Source organism: Elephantulus edwardii, unplaced genomic scaffold, assembly GCF_000299155.1.
Source record: "Elephantulus edwardii isolate Elephantulus edwardi_28Jun2011 unplaced genomic scaffold, EleEdw1.0 scaffold00233, whole genome shotgun sequence".
NCBI classification, from domain to species: domain Eukaryota; kingdom Metazoa; phylum Chordata; class Mammalia; order Macroscelidea; family Macroscelididae; genus Elephantulus; species Elephantulus edwardii.
The window spans coordinates 179,995-193,439 of NW_006399983.1; the positions used below are offsets into that span (position 1 = coordinate 179,995).

Genomic DNA, 13,445 nt, shown 5'->3' on the forward strand with positions numbered 1-13,445 from the left:
TATGGATATAATCCTGTCACTCACGATGTTGTACTTCAAGATGGATCTAGAGATTAATTTTTTTACTATGAATGCAACCCCATTTTTCCTTGTCGATATACAGTATTTGTCCTATGGGACTGAGTAAGTTCATTCAGTATAATGCTCTCTAGTCCCTCCCAAGTTAGGTAATAATTTACAAAATCATGTCTCCTGCGTGCTGCATAGTATCCCATTGTGTGAATGTACCATGATTTCTCAATCCATTTGGTTGTATTTGGATATCTGGGCTATTTCCATGTTCTTGCGATGGTGAATACTGCTGCTCTGAACATTGATGTACAAGTCTCTGTGCCTCAATTCTTATTTTCTCAGGGTATATTCCAAGCAATGGAATAACTGAGTCATACGGAATTTCTATGTTAAGCTTTTTGAGAAAGTGCCAAATTGCCTTGAAAAATGGTTGGACCATTTTCAATCCCACAAACAATGTATAAAAAGTTCCTATCTTGCCACATCCTCCCCAATGCTTATTACTTGCTGTCCTGTACTTTGCCACTGATACTGGAGTGAGATGGTATCTCAATGTGGTTTCAATTTACATCTCTCTTATTGCCAGTGATTTTGAGCATTTCTTCATGTGTCTGTTGGCCATTTGAATATCTTCCTCTGTGAAAATTCTTTCCATGTCTTTTGCTCATTTTGTAATCTGGTTATCAGTCTTTTTCTTGTGGAGGCCCAGGAGTATTCTGCAAACTTTCTCTTGTCTGAGATGGTATTGCTAAATATGTGTTCCTGGTCAGTATGTGTTTCTTTTCACTCTGTTGAAAAATGGTTTTGATGCACACAAGGATTCAATCTTTACAAAGTTCCATTCATCAATTTTATCCTCTTCAATTGTACATTTCTAGCTGTATTTGACAGTCTTTTTATACAGTAGACTAGGCCTCCTAAGCATGATTTGTTTGTCTATTATGAACTTTATGGTTTTGGGCTTTACTCCCAGGTCTCTGATTCACCTTGAGTTGGTTTTTGTGTATGGTGTGAGATGTGGATCCTATTTCAACTTTCTGCAGATAGCAGCCAGTTTTCCCAGGTGTCATTTCTCCATTTTATCAGTTTTATTTCCTTGTTGAATATCAGTTGGCCATATATATATAGCTGGGTCTATTTCTGGGTTCTCAAGAAGCCTATCTTAAAGAATGAGCATGAATGATTTCAGGCAAGATGGTGATTAAGCAGGATCAACCCTGACCCTCTGCCACAGACAAGAGAAAAAAAAGATAAAGATGATAATTCTGGACCCCTGAATTTCAAAGGAAATTATAATGAAATGCTTTAAACATTAACTGAAAGAAGAAACTGAATGAAAACATCAAATAATCTAGTCAGAGTGTTGAATTGTAGAGAACCTGACATAACACAGTCACTCTAAACTGTAACAAATAGCTTTTTGGAGCTCCCAGATTAAAACAAGCTTGGAAGGAGGAGTGGCATCCACTTTCATAATAGCTTGCCTCTGAAAACCCTAAAAACCTGGAGAGAGGATGAAAGACATCCACACTTTGAGGACTCTCCTTCATAGGGTCGCTATGAGTCTTCTGTGACTCTATGGCTTTTTTTTCTATAATTATATTTTATTAATTTTCATAAACATTTACAGAGATTTTGGGTTTCCATTCATTCATTGTTGCACTATTCTCTCTACCCTCCTCCCAGTTTGTTCTTGTCCAAATGCTACAGTGCTTGTCAAAGCCAGTTCTGATTAATCTTCTTTGTCAGTGTGTCCTTTGCCATTCCCTATCATTCCTCCCTGAGAGAGACTTCACCCTGAGTCATAAGGAAAAGGGGATGGCGTATTCTCTTAGCTACTTCCTGCTGAAAAGGGACACTGTGGGTTTCAGGGTGAAGATCTTCTCTCACTACTCTAAAGGGCCCCTTTGGCAGTAGGAAACACATAGACTATTATGGAGATTGATTTTGGAATTTAGATGCACTCTTATTGATTGTGCTTGGCCGTACATGTTCATATCCTTGAAGATGTATCATGGGAGTGTTGCAACCTAGAAGACACAAATTTGGCTAACAAGTTATAAGTACATGAGTCAAAAATTATGGAAAAGTAAAATAAAAGATTCTTTCATTGTTTTACAAACCCTCCCCCAGGTCCCCTCCACCATGTAGCCCTCGCTCTAGACTCCTGTGATGACTCTATGGCATTTAACAACAATAACATCAACATAGAGAGAGATCAGCTGGCCCAGTGGACAGAAAGCGATGCTACCAAACCAAAGGTGGGTGACTTTTAATCTGCGGCCCTCAGGCCAGTCTTTCATTGGTTTTGTTCAGACATTCCTCTAGGTCGTATAGTCCTGTATAGCCGTAACTTGTGGTTGCTGTGAGGCTGAACACTGTGACGGTCACTCAATGCGGACAGAAAGTGGGGGTGGAGCTTCCCGATTAAAACAAGCTTGGAAGGAGGAGTGACATCCACTTCCATGATAGCTTGCCTCCGAAAACCCTATAAACCTGGAGAGAGGATGAAAGACATCCACACTTTGAGGACTCCCCTTCATAGGATCGCTGAGTCGGGTGCGACTTGGTGGAACTTAACAACAACAACAGGAATCTAGAGCCAGTGGCTGACTGATAACAAGAAAGGTATGGTCCCTCTCTCGTTCCCCATAGACTCCTGAGGATTGGGTAAAAAGGCAATGAGATCACATATTTAAAGCTCTGAAAGAAATAGAATGCCAACCAAGAGTTATATATGCGGCAAATTTGTCCCTCAAATGTGATGGTGAAATTAGGACATTTCCAAATACAAGGGATTTTAAAAAGCCAAACTAACATTGCAATAAATAGTAAAAGAAGTTCTTTAGCTAGAGAAACAATGACAGAAAACAATCAGAAAGTGACATAATAGCACGTTGTTTATCAAAGTTTATCATCACTTATCAAATTTATCATTTTTAATCACTCATCAAAGTTCATAGAGTTTCTAGAGGCATGTTGTTTAGGAAGTGGATGCCACTTCTGCTACATTTTTATTGCTGTCATTTTGTAGTGTGTGTGTGTATTGTTGATTATATCTTTACCCCATATACTTCACTGTGCTGAGTTCATTTTGTTTATGACTTGTTTTTAAACAATTCTTTCATTGCTATTTGAGTGTTATTATTCAAATGATGATTTCCTTATTTTTTTCAGTTTGGTGAGAAGTTTTATTAATTTTCTTTGAGGCTATCCCTCTATGTGCCCAAAGTATGTGAAGAGCACACTGGTTACACTTCATCCAACACAGGTTTGTTTCTTCTTCTGACAGTCCATGTTATATTCAATATTCTTTGCCAGTACCACAATTTGAAGCCATCAATTAGTCTTCTGTCTTTCTTATAGACTGTCCAACTTTCACATGCATGTTAAGGAATTATGGACTGATGTCTATGGGGTTTCTACTTTTGGTATCTTGCAAGGTTTTTTGTGTTGTTTTGTTTTATTACTTTGTAAGTTTCTATGTTCATCCTGGAAAGGGTAAAACTAGGCTGCTCCTTGGAGGCAAGGATTCTGAAGCTTCATCTGACATACTCTGGACAAGTTACAAGGAGGGACCAGTCCTTGGAGAGGGATGTCATGCTTAGGAGGGTGGAGGGACAGCACACGAGAGGAAGACCCTCGATGCAATGGATTGACTCAGTGACTACGGTAATGGGGGTAGGTTTGTCAGAGATAGTGAGGTTGGCTCAGGATAGAGCAGAGGTCAGAGCTGTCATACATAGGGTTGCTATGAGTCATGCTCAACTCAATGGCAATCAACAACAACATCAATAATTACATGGATAGACTTAATGCTTAGGTCAAGAGAAAAAAGAGTAATTTAAGGAAATATGATCTATCAATATGCCACCTTACAAAAGACACACCTTAGACACAGGACAAAAATAGATTGGAAGTTAAAGGATGAAAAAGATATATCAAGCAAATGAGAAAAAAAAGAACAAGATTAGCAACATTAATTGTTGATAAAATGCACTTCAAAGCGAAAAGCCGGCTAAGAGGTAAGGGAAAATCTTACATATTGATTAAAGGATCATCTCAATGAGAGAACATGTCTATAATTAATATCTACATACTCGATGATGGACCTCCAAAATGCATAAACAAAATACTGTTGTTGTTATGTGCCATTGAGTAGCCTGCGACCCATACCAACCCTATCATGTACAGCAGCTCTGAAGCCTCCCCTGTCCCAAGCCAGTCTCCCTGACTCTGATACACCTACCCTGTATCAATCTATCTCCTCCAGGGTCTTCATCTCCTGCGCTGTGCCCCCACCCTTCCGAGCATGATGTCCTTCTCCAAAGACTGCTGTCTCCTGGCCACATGCTGAAAGTATGTGAGATGGAGCTGACTTGAAAAGCCTGATAGACAACTCCACAACAATAGTAGGAAGCTATAACACACTACTTTTGATGAAGGATAGAACGACTAGAAAGAAACTCAACAAAGACAGAGAAGAATTAAACAATGCAAAGGATGAGCTTCATAGGAATAAATTAAATTTGCTGTGGAATTAAATTTGGAAAACATTGCAGTGAGGGTAACTTTCTGTGTAATCACGGCCTTGACAATGGCTCCACTAGAAGAAATGCAGTTGATCCAATTATATAAAGCACATATTCTAATATATGCTCCTAGCATATAATTAAGATGATGTAAATGCTAGCTAAGAAATATTTTATAGTCCAAAATCTCCTCAATAGAGCTCACTTTTGTCCTCTATGAGGAAGAGATGTTATTACAGTGTCTGCTCTGCTGTTTCCCTTAATGTGGATATTAAAGTCGAATTAGATCAGGTGGGGCAATAGTAAAAGTATCCTAAAATGTGAAAGAAGGCAAAGCATAAGCAAAGAGTTGTTCTGATTGAGTAGAGCTCTGAAGACTGATATGAGAGAAGGAAAAAAAAATTCTAATGGAGACACTCCTTCTTAGCACGAGGCTGAGGTGGGCCAAGTCTCCCATTTCAACTCCATTTTCCCATTTGTAAAATGAAACTGATGAATGAGACTGTAAAGCACTTAGCAGTGCCCAGAACTGAAAGTGATCAGTAAATGATAGGAGCTCTGGTAGTCTGGTGATAAGGAGCCATGCTGCCAACCCAAAGGTACACAGTTCAATTCTACCAATTGTTATGTAGAAGAAATATTCTCCCATGTGATTTACTGCCTCTGAAAATCTGCTGGAGAGTCAGCTATAGATCAGGTCAAACTCGATGGCACATAGCAATAACACTGACAACTGATCAAGGCCTTCAATATAGATTGTATTGTTGTTATGTACCATTAAGTCAGGACCAATTTTTAACTGCACCTTTAGTGAGTTTCAGAGGCAATAAATCACATAGGAGTTAATTGTTAATCTTTCTCCCATGGAGCAGCTGGCAGATTCAAACCACATGCCTTTGGGTTGACAGTGCAATTCCTTACCACTAGGCCACCACCTTACAATATGAAGAAAATAAAAATCCTTACAACTGGACCAATAGGCACCACCATGATATGAGAAGAGGAGATTGAACTTCTCAACGATTTAATTTTACTTGGATCCATAATCAACATGCATGGTAGCTGTTCTTGTTAGGTGCCTTCAAGTCAGAAATGGTCCACAGCAGACCCTCCAGGGGCTTTCCAGAAGCTGTACATCACAGGGTGGGAGATGGCACATATTCCTCCCGAGGACTGGCCGGTGAATTCAAAGCATATTGAGTTGGCAGTACAACTTGTTACAACTAGGTCACCAGGGCTCCCTCTCATGGCAGCAGTAGTCAAGAAATCAAGACTTGTTACATCTGGAATCTCCTGTCCAGAACCTCTCCAAAGTGCTAAAAGCAAGGATGTCAGTATGACGATTGAAGTGCCCTGACCCAAGCACCTGAGTCTTCAAACTTACTTTCAACTGCTTCTTATGCATCTGAAAATTGAGCAATGAGTAAGAAAGACCACAGGAGAGCTGAGAATGGACGCTTTTTAAATTCTGGTATTAGTGAAGTCTATTGAACAGCAGCCATGGACTGCCAAAAGAACAAATCTGCTTTGCAGCCTCTTACACTGGGGAAGTTCACAGAAGATTCCAGGCCTTGGGAAAAGATACAATGTGGCAACAGAAAGTGGAGAGTCAATGATAGAAAGGAAGACCTTCAGTTAGGTGGATTGACACATAACTACCACAATAGGCTTGAATCTGACAGAGATGGTGAGGACGATGCAGAATAGAGAAAGGTTTTGATCTGGTCTTCATAGTCACTTAGAATAAGTGTTGATGAGCACAATCTTATCACTGAAGTTGTCAATACTTTCATTCAACTTAGATCCACATTCAACAACCATGGAAACAGGTGCCAAGAAACCAAACAATGTGTTATGCTGGGAAAATCTGCTCCAAAAGAATCCTTTAATGTTTTAAAAAACAAAGAGGTCACATGCCTCAAGCCATGATCTTTTCAGTTGCCTCATTTCCATGCAAAAGTTTACATAATCAAAAAGAAAGACGGGAGAAAAATTGACATGTCTAAAGTGTCAATTGATGTGTCTAAACTGCAGTGTTGATGAGGAATATCAGATCTACTGTGGCCTGCCAAAAAATGAATAAATCCGTGTAATAGGAAACACAGTCATTCTGATTGTTCTTTAATAGCAAGGATGACTCATGTACTTTGAACACAGCATCAGGAAAACCCAATCGCTAGAAAGGACATCATATTTGGGAGAGGATCAACAAAAATGAGGGAAACTCTCATTGAGATGAATTGACACAACATCAACTGCAATAATTAACTTACATATTCCAATGATTATAAATAGGGGTGCAAGATTAGGCAATTTTTAATTCTATTATAAATACAGTAAGCATGACTCAGAGCCAACTCAGTAACAACTAAGACCAACCAAGAATCATTTTGTTATTATTGTCATCATTATAGGTCATTATTTATTCTCACAAAGACCTTCCTTTCCTTCCTCTCTAGGAATTTCACTGTCTCATCCCATTACTTAGTCTGTTGGCAGAGTTCAAAAAAGTTATATTCTTAGGAAAATCTCTTCACAATGGTAGGATAATTCCATCATGGAACCAGAACGGAAACAATGCTGGTAGCATCTCCCTGCTGGACTGGACCACGAAGGATTTTAAAGTGTAAATGCTTCCCCTTTGTTCCTCTACTTGCTATAAATTGGCCTGACTTCTTCAATCAATGTTTTACGACCCCTGAACGGTGACACTGGTGATATTGTTAGGCACTAAGGGTTGACAGTCAACACTCTTGGTAATAGCAGCCAGGAAATCAAGAGACGAATTGCATTGGGAAAGTCAGCTGTGAGGGACCTCTCAAGAGTACTGAAGAGCAACAACATCAGGCTGGAGACTAAGGTGCGCCTGATCCGGGCTATAGTCTTTGCAATTACATGCTATGCATTAGAGAGTTGGACAGTGAATAGGGATGATAGAAGGAAAATTGATGCCTTTGAGCTGTGGTGCTGGAGAAGAAAGAGTGTTGAATATACCATGGACTGCTAGGAGAACAAACAGGTTTTGTCCTGGAGAAGGTGAAGCCGGAATGCTCCTTGGAGTCAAGGATTCTGAAGCTTCGTCTGACATACTTTGGGCATGTTGCAAGGAGGGACATCATGTTTGGCAGAGTGGAGGGGCAACGAAGGAGAGGAAGACCTTCGATGAGATGGATTGATTCTGTGAGTGGAGAGGTGGGAATGAGTGTGTTTGAGATGGAGAGGTTGGCACAGGATAGAACGGCGTTTAGGGCTCTTGTACATAGGGTCTCTATGAGTCGCAAACGACTTGATGGCACATAACAACAACAACAACAACATAGGTTGACTAGGACTCAAAGCTACCCTATGAACAATGAATCAGAACTTTGCTATGTTCTTCGCCATCCTCATAATTTCCAATATGTTTGAGTCCATTGTTAGGTCTGCTGTGCCGATCCATCTTGTTGTTGACCTCAGAATAGAAATGATAAAATCCAGAAAGAAAAGGCAAAATGGCAGGCAATGGGAAATTGGAAGCAAAGCGCAATGTGAAAAGAAAAACATCATGACTGATTCCTCACAAAACTTGTCCTAAAACAAATCTTTGAAGACAAAATAATGTTATAAACTACATCTGCTATTTAAAAGACAAACTATAGAGTCAGAATTTATCTCTCTGTGTACATGTGGAAGCCATTCTTGTTGAGTACCAGCTCCTTTCTCTTCCTGTTTTTTTGGTTTTTTGTTTTGTTTTGTTTTGTTTTTTTTAAATTCACAGGGAACAGAATAAAATGAAATAAGTCTAACTGATAGCATGACAGGGGCTTCAGGGCTGTAGGGATGGTCATTTAATGTTAAGACCAGTGACAAGAGCACGTGACTGCCAAAAGAGTCACTAAGGGGAAATTAGTCAATGGAATTGGTACCACAAGCCTCCTATCTTATGATTCACCAGTCTTTACAACTACTCTGCCATCTAGGCTCTGTTAATCCTTCTAACATTTGCTGCCAAAATGTATTCCACAAGTGGAGTACGCCCACTTCCTCTACTTTCTCTCCACCTAATCTCTCAGTGCTCTGGTGGCTTAGAGATTAAGGAATTGCACTGCCAACATGAAACTATGAGGTTCGAATCCACTAGCTGTTCCACAAGAGAAAGATAGTCAGTCTCCTCATTGAAGATTCAGTTATGGGTAAGTTCTGACTCAATAGTGAACAACAACATCCCAGTGGAGTTCCCGAGTAGAGAAAACAGTTAATGTGCTTGTCAGCTAGCTGAAAGGTTGGCAATACTAATCCACCTAGAAGTGTGTGGCACTCTATTTCTGACAAATACAGGAATAGAGTACGTAACAGAATTCTATTCTAATGCATATGGAGTCACCAGAAGTTGGAATCAGCTCACTGACAATTGGTAACTGGTTAATCTCCCAGTAGATCCTGCATTTTTCTCTGGCTCTTTCTGTACTTTCACTGGCACTGAGACGTATACAAAAAGTCAATCAACTGTATTGCATATAAGATAGGTGATCTGTAAATTCCAGAGACTTTAGGGAAGTGTAAAGGAATCCAAATGCCACTTTGGCCTTGCTGACTGAGGTTAAATATTCAATAATCCTTCCAAAGAAGGTTTACAAATGCTGAATATCACTTTAAAAAATTTTCATCAACTAAATTCTGAATCAGAAAATCTACGCCCCTTCCGAATTACCAGTGTATTGGCAGGAAGAGCCTGTAAGACCTGCTCAGAATCACAGTCAGACTGATGGGTTGTACTATGGTGAGAAGGAGCTTTCCTCTCCTATAAGGGCCATACTCCCACCTTACCGTAACTGAGCCATGTCTCGGCAGAGCTCGATGTTGGGTCTCCGAGTCCGCTCATCCAGCCTGGTCTGAGCTACCTTCAGGAAGGCAGACTTCTCCCTGACGGCCTTCTTAATGGATTCGATGGCCATCTCAGTCTGGAAGATCTCCTGCAAAATCTATAATGAAAAGAAAGAAATACTGAAGCTTTTGGTTTCACCTGTCAACAATTTCCTCCCCATCTGGTTAGTTGAACCAGGCTTGCCCTCTCTAATGAGCAGGTAGAGTCAATGAGAACCTTGTTGCCTACCCAAGGAACTCCAAAGTGTCTGCTGGAGAGCTCTAGAGATCTGGTTGTAGAGAGCTGAGTCAACATATTCACTCCCACCTCCAGGTTCGGTGACATCATGCCTATAACTTGGGACAAAATATTTACACTACAGGAATGTTAAATGCTAAAAATCATGCTTTCTTCCCAGCATCCAGCTGAGTAACTGAGAAAAAAAGTCTTGAGAGTTGAGTGGTCCTAATTCCCCTCTTCATATCAATATAACTTTCCCTTTCTAGTGTTCCACTTTCTCTTTCTACCAGCCTCAGAGAAATGTATTTCTCCTAGCCAAGGCTTTGTCTTGATGTCAACCAAGTGTAAGTTTTAGGGTCATAGGCAACTCAATGGTACATAACAATGACAACAACAACAACAACATATTATATTGGTTGTTTTTATTTACGCCTCTTTTGTAGTGTTAACAAGACCTTGTGGAGGGCCTTTGTATTGAAAAGTCAGTTGTTATTATATTTTGGAGAAACATTCTTCTTAGTGGTACAGCACTCTTCTGTCAATTTGCTGTACTGAGGTAAGCTGGGGTTCCTGTGATGCTATACCTTGTGCCACTGGGGTGTCAAATGCCATAACAGTTACCAGTGGTGGAAAGTGTTTGCTGGAGCTCCCTGTTTAAGACAGGTTTAGAAGCAGGATTAGAAGCATTTCCTAAACCACATGCCTCTGGAAACTCTATGAACTTTGAGAAATGATGATAGTTATTGAAAGGCTTCAGATCTTTTGTTCATAGGGTTGCTATGAGTGAGTCATGCTTGACTCGACAGCAATCAACAACAACAACATGTGGAAGAAGGGCAGGGAACTGGGCAATGTGCATTCCTAATTTTTCATTCTTAAATGAGTTTCCCCAATTTGCCAAGACCTGGACCCCTCTCTGGTTCCTCCTCTTCTATGAAGTGAGCCCCTCCTGAGTACTGAAAGTCCTCCCTTGTCCTACTCTAGGGACCTGAGCTTGCCAATCTCATTTTTCACACCTTCTGCATCATGTTCCTTCTCTGATTCCTTTTCCTATGACCTGGAAACATGCCCAAGTACCATCAAATTAAACAAACTCCTATCTTTACTGCCACTCTTATCTAGGCCTCTCCAATCTTTTTCCTGATGTTTGTTTCCAAAGAGTAGAGTGGGGGGAAGGCTTTAACTCACTCTCTTCATTTGTTGCCCAACAAATCTGGTGGTTACTATGTTCTGTTTTGACTCTAGAGTTTTTTAAAACTTCCCTTGACTTATTTTCACTGAGCAACTGCTGCCTGCTTCTTTGTCTTTGTTTCTAACTACTCCTCAATTATTTTCAATGCATAATCATGTCTATGGGACACTTATCTTTTACACCCCACTGTCATTATTGTTAGGCATCATAAAGTCAACTACAACTCATAGGGGCCTTGCGAACAACAGATTGAAACTCTGTCTTATCCTGAACTAGCCTTACAATCTTCACCATATCTAATCCTATTGCTGTAGACACTGTGCCAGTCCATCTTGTCGAAGGTTTTTATCTCTTTTGCTGACTGTGGTGTTAGCATAAAAGTTGGCTTTTTTAGCCATGATAGTTAGATGCCTCTGGTCTCCAGCCTCATGGTCTTGTAAATCTGCATGGCTTTGCAAATCAGTATCAGCTGTGTAACTAGGATAAAGAAAAAGAGTGCATCCCACACTGGGCAGCAAGACTTGAGGTGAGAGAGACTTTAGGCATGCAAGGCTTGTGGTGGCAAGACCCTAGTGAGGTGAGAACCTAGTAGTGGAGAGACTGTGGCATTGCTGTGGAGAAGTAGTGGCAAGGTGTGTGACCTACGGCTTCTTGCATTTGCACTAGCCACAGTTAAAAATTTGGCTGTTCTTGCTGGATATTTGAAGGAGAAGCTGACTTATAACTGCTCTGAGGCAAATCTTGCTGGATGATTTGGATTTGACTACTGAACTGAAACTGGAGTCTGGACTTTCTGAGGAATTGTGCCTTAGAACTGTTGGGCTAAAGCTTGGATTTGGGTGACATTCTTTGTCTTCTCCACTCTCTGACTTCCTTCTTTAGTAAACTCCATTGTTGGTACCATAACTTTGAGTCTGTGAGTTAGCAAGGAATAAACAAACCTCTTGCTATTAGTGAGGCTCTAGAAGCACCATAGAGCTGAGCTATAAGCTCTTTATCTGCTTTCTACTCTGGAGCAGTGAAGGGCTGTGCTATTCTTACTCCCTCTGGCCCTTTCAGAGAGTCACTCATGGCCCTGTGCTTCTATGTCCTATTTTCTCCTACTTAGACACTGACTGTCTGCCTTCTCTACAACGTTAGCTTTTTCCAAAGACTGGCTCCTATAGACAATACGGCCAAAGTATGAGAGGCAAAGTTTCACTATCCTCTTTAAGGAGCACTCTAGTTGCACATCTCATAATCAAACTATTTAGTATCCATAACTCAGGAACTCTTAAATCTGTCACTTACACTTTGACTTATCTTCTAAGTTTGTAACAATCTATTAAAAGTCATTAAAATGTCCTATCACTAAGGAATAATTCAGACACATGACACCATCCTTCTTTGACCATTAAAAACAACTTTTCTGAACCAATTTCAGTTCTTTATCTGCAGTGCTAAGGGGTTCTTTCTGCACTTTCTCAATGGAGTTTGTAGTTTTCTGCCTTATCGTTGTATATGTACCTGCCTGGTCTCACTCTACAATATGAAAAGATGGTCAGCATGCTGTTCAAACATGCACATCCCAGAGTGCACAGTACTGGGATACAGTGTGTGAGAATTTATGGAGTAAAGGAATTCACTTACACAATGTAATGAATTGTCTAAATTTCTGAGGAATAAGAATCAGGATCAGCACAAAGCTATTTTTTTTTAATGAGGCAGATACCAGGTATATGTCCACTCTCCACTTCTCCTTTATTTCCCAAACCAGCCATCTCTCACATGGCACTCTCTACTCTGCTGGGTCCAATAATCCACTGCAACAGCCACATATTACTCATAGACTTTGCCTATTGTTATGTGGTATATTAGGTAAGTAAATGGCTAAAGCCTATTATCAGAATGAGATAGTACATAGACAAAGTCTGGAAAAATGCCTGATATGAAGATCATTTCCCTCCCTCCTTCATTGCAGGGCAGCTTCTGAGCAGGTGCTTTCTGCTGTTGAGCCTCTGATTTTACAGCTAGTGTCACAGATTGTTCAGTTCTCTTAGCTGCTTTCTGCCATCAGGCCTCTCTATTTTCAGACCTCTGCCATGGCCTCACTCACATCTAACATAGCAGTCTTTTCAGTGCTCTTAGCTGCTCATTGCCATTATTTCTCTCTTGCATTAGAGCCATTTGCATCTAATTAGCCCAGCTCATAGCCTGTGTAACAGCCCACTCAGTTCTCTTACTTTGTTTCTGCCATCAGACCTTTGCATTATGGGCATCAATTGCTAAAAGATTCATAGTCATAGTAGCAACTTGATGACCACTTGGCTTCCCTGGAGCTCTGCTTCTCTGCTGGCCGAGTCCTCAGCCAACATCACCCAATAGGCCTCTAAATCTGTACCTCAAACCATTTATATATCCTGATCTACTCTTCCCATTAATATCTTCCACAACTTGGCTTTAATATTTTCACACTAGGCTTTTCACAGACCTGAACAGAACCTCTGATTGCTACCTCTTAGGATTTACTAAAAGATGTTACCCTATTTGTAATGTTCACGTCTACCTCTAAACCCTAACCACGCTTTTTGAATTGTTATTTGGCAACCACAATTTGTCATTTTCTACTGTTATCAATTGTTTGTGA

The 13,445-nt window shown here is 40.3% G+C and overlaps 1 protein-coding gene across 1 annotated transcript in view; it reads right to left on the minus strand.

Annotated features, from left to right (window-relative positions):
- The window catches only part of TEKT3 (tektin 3), a 41,751-nt gene that overhangs the window by 12,708 nt on the left and 15,598 nt on the right, over positions 1 to 13,445 (minus strand). The window contains exon 6 of the mRNA XM_006898556.1: positions 9,351 to 9,505. Coding sequence (XP_006898618.1) covers positions 9,351 to 9,505 — 155 coding nt within the window. The remainder of the gene's footprint in view (positions 1 to 9,350; positions 9,506 to 13,445) is intronic.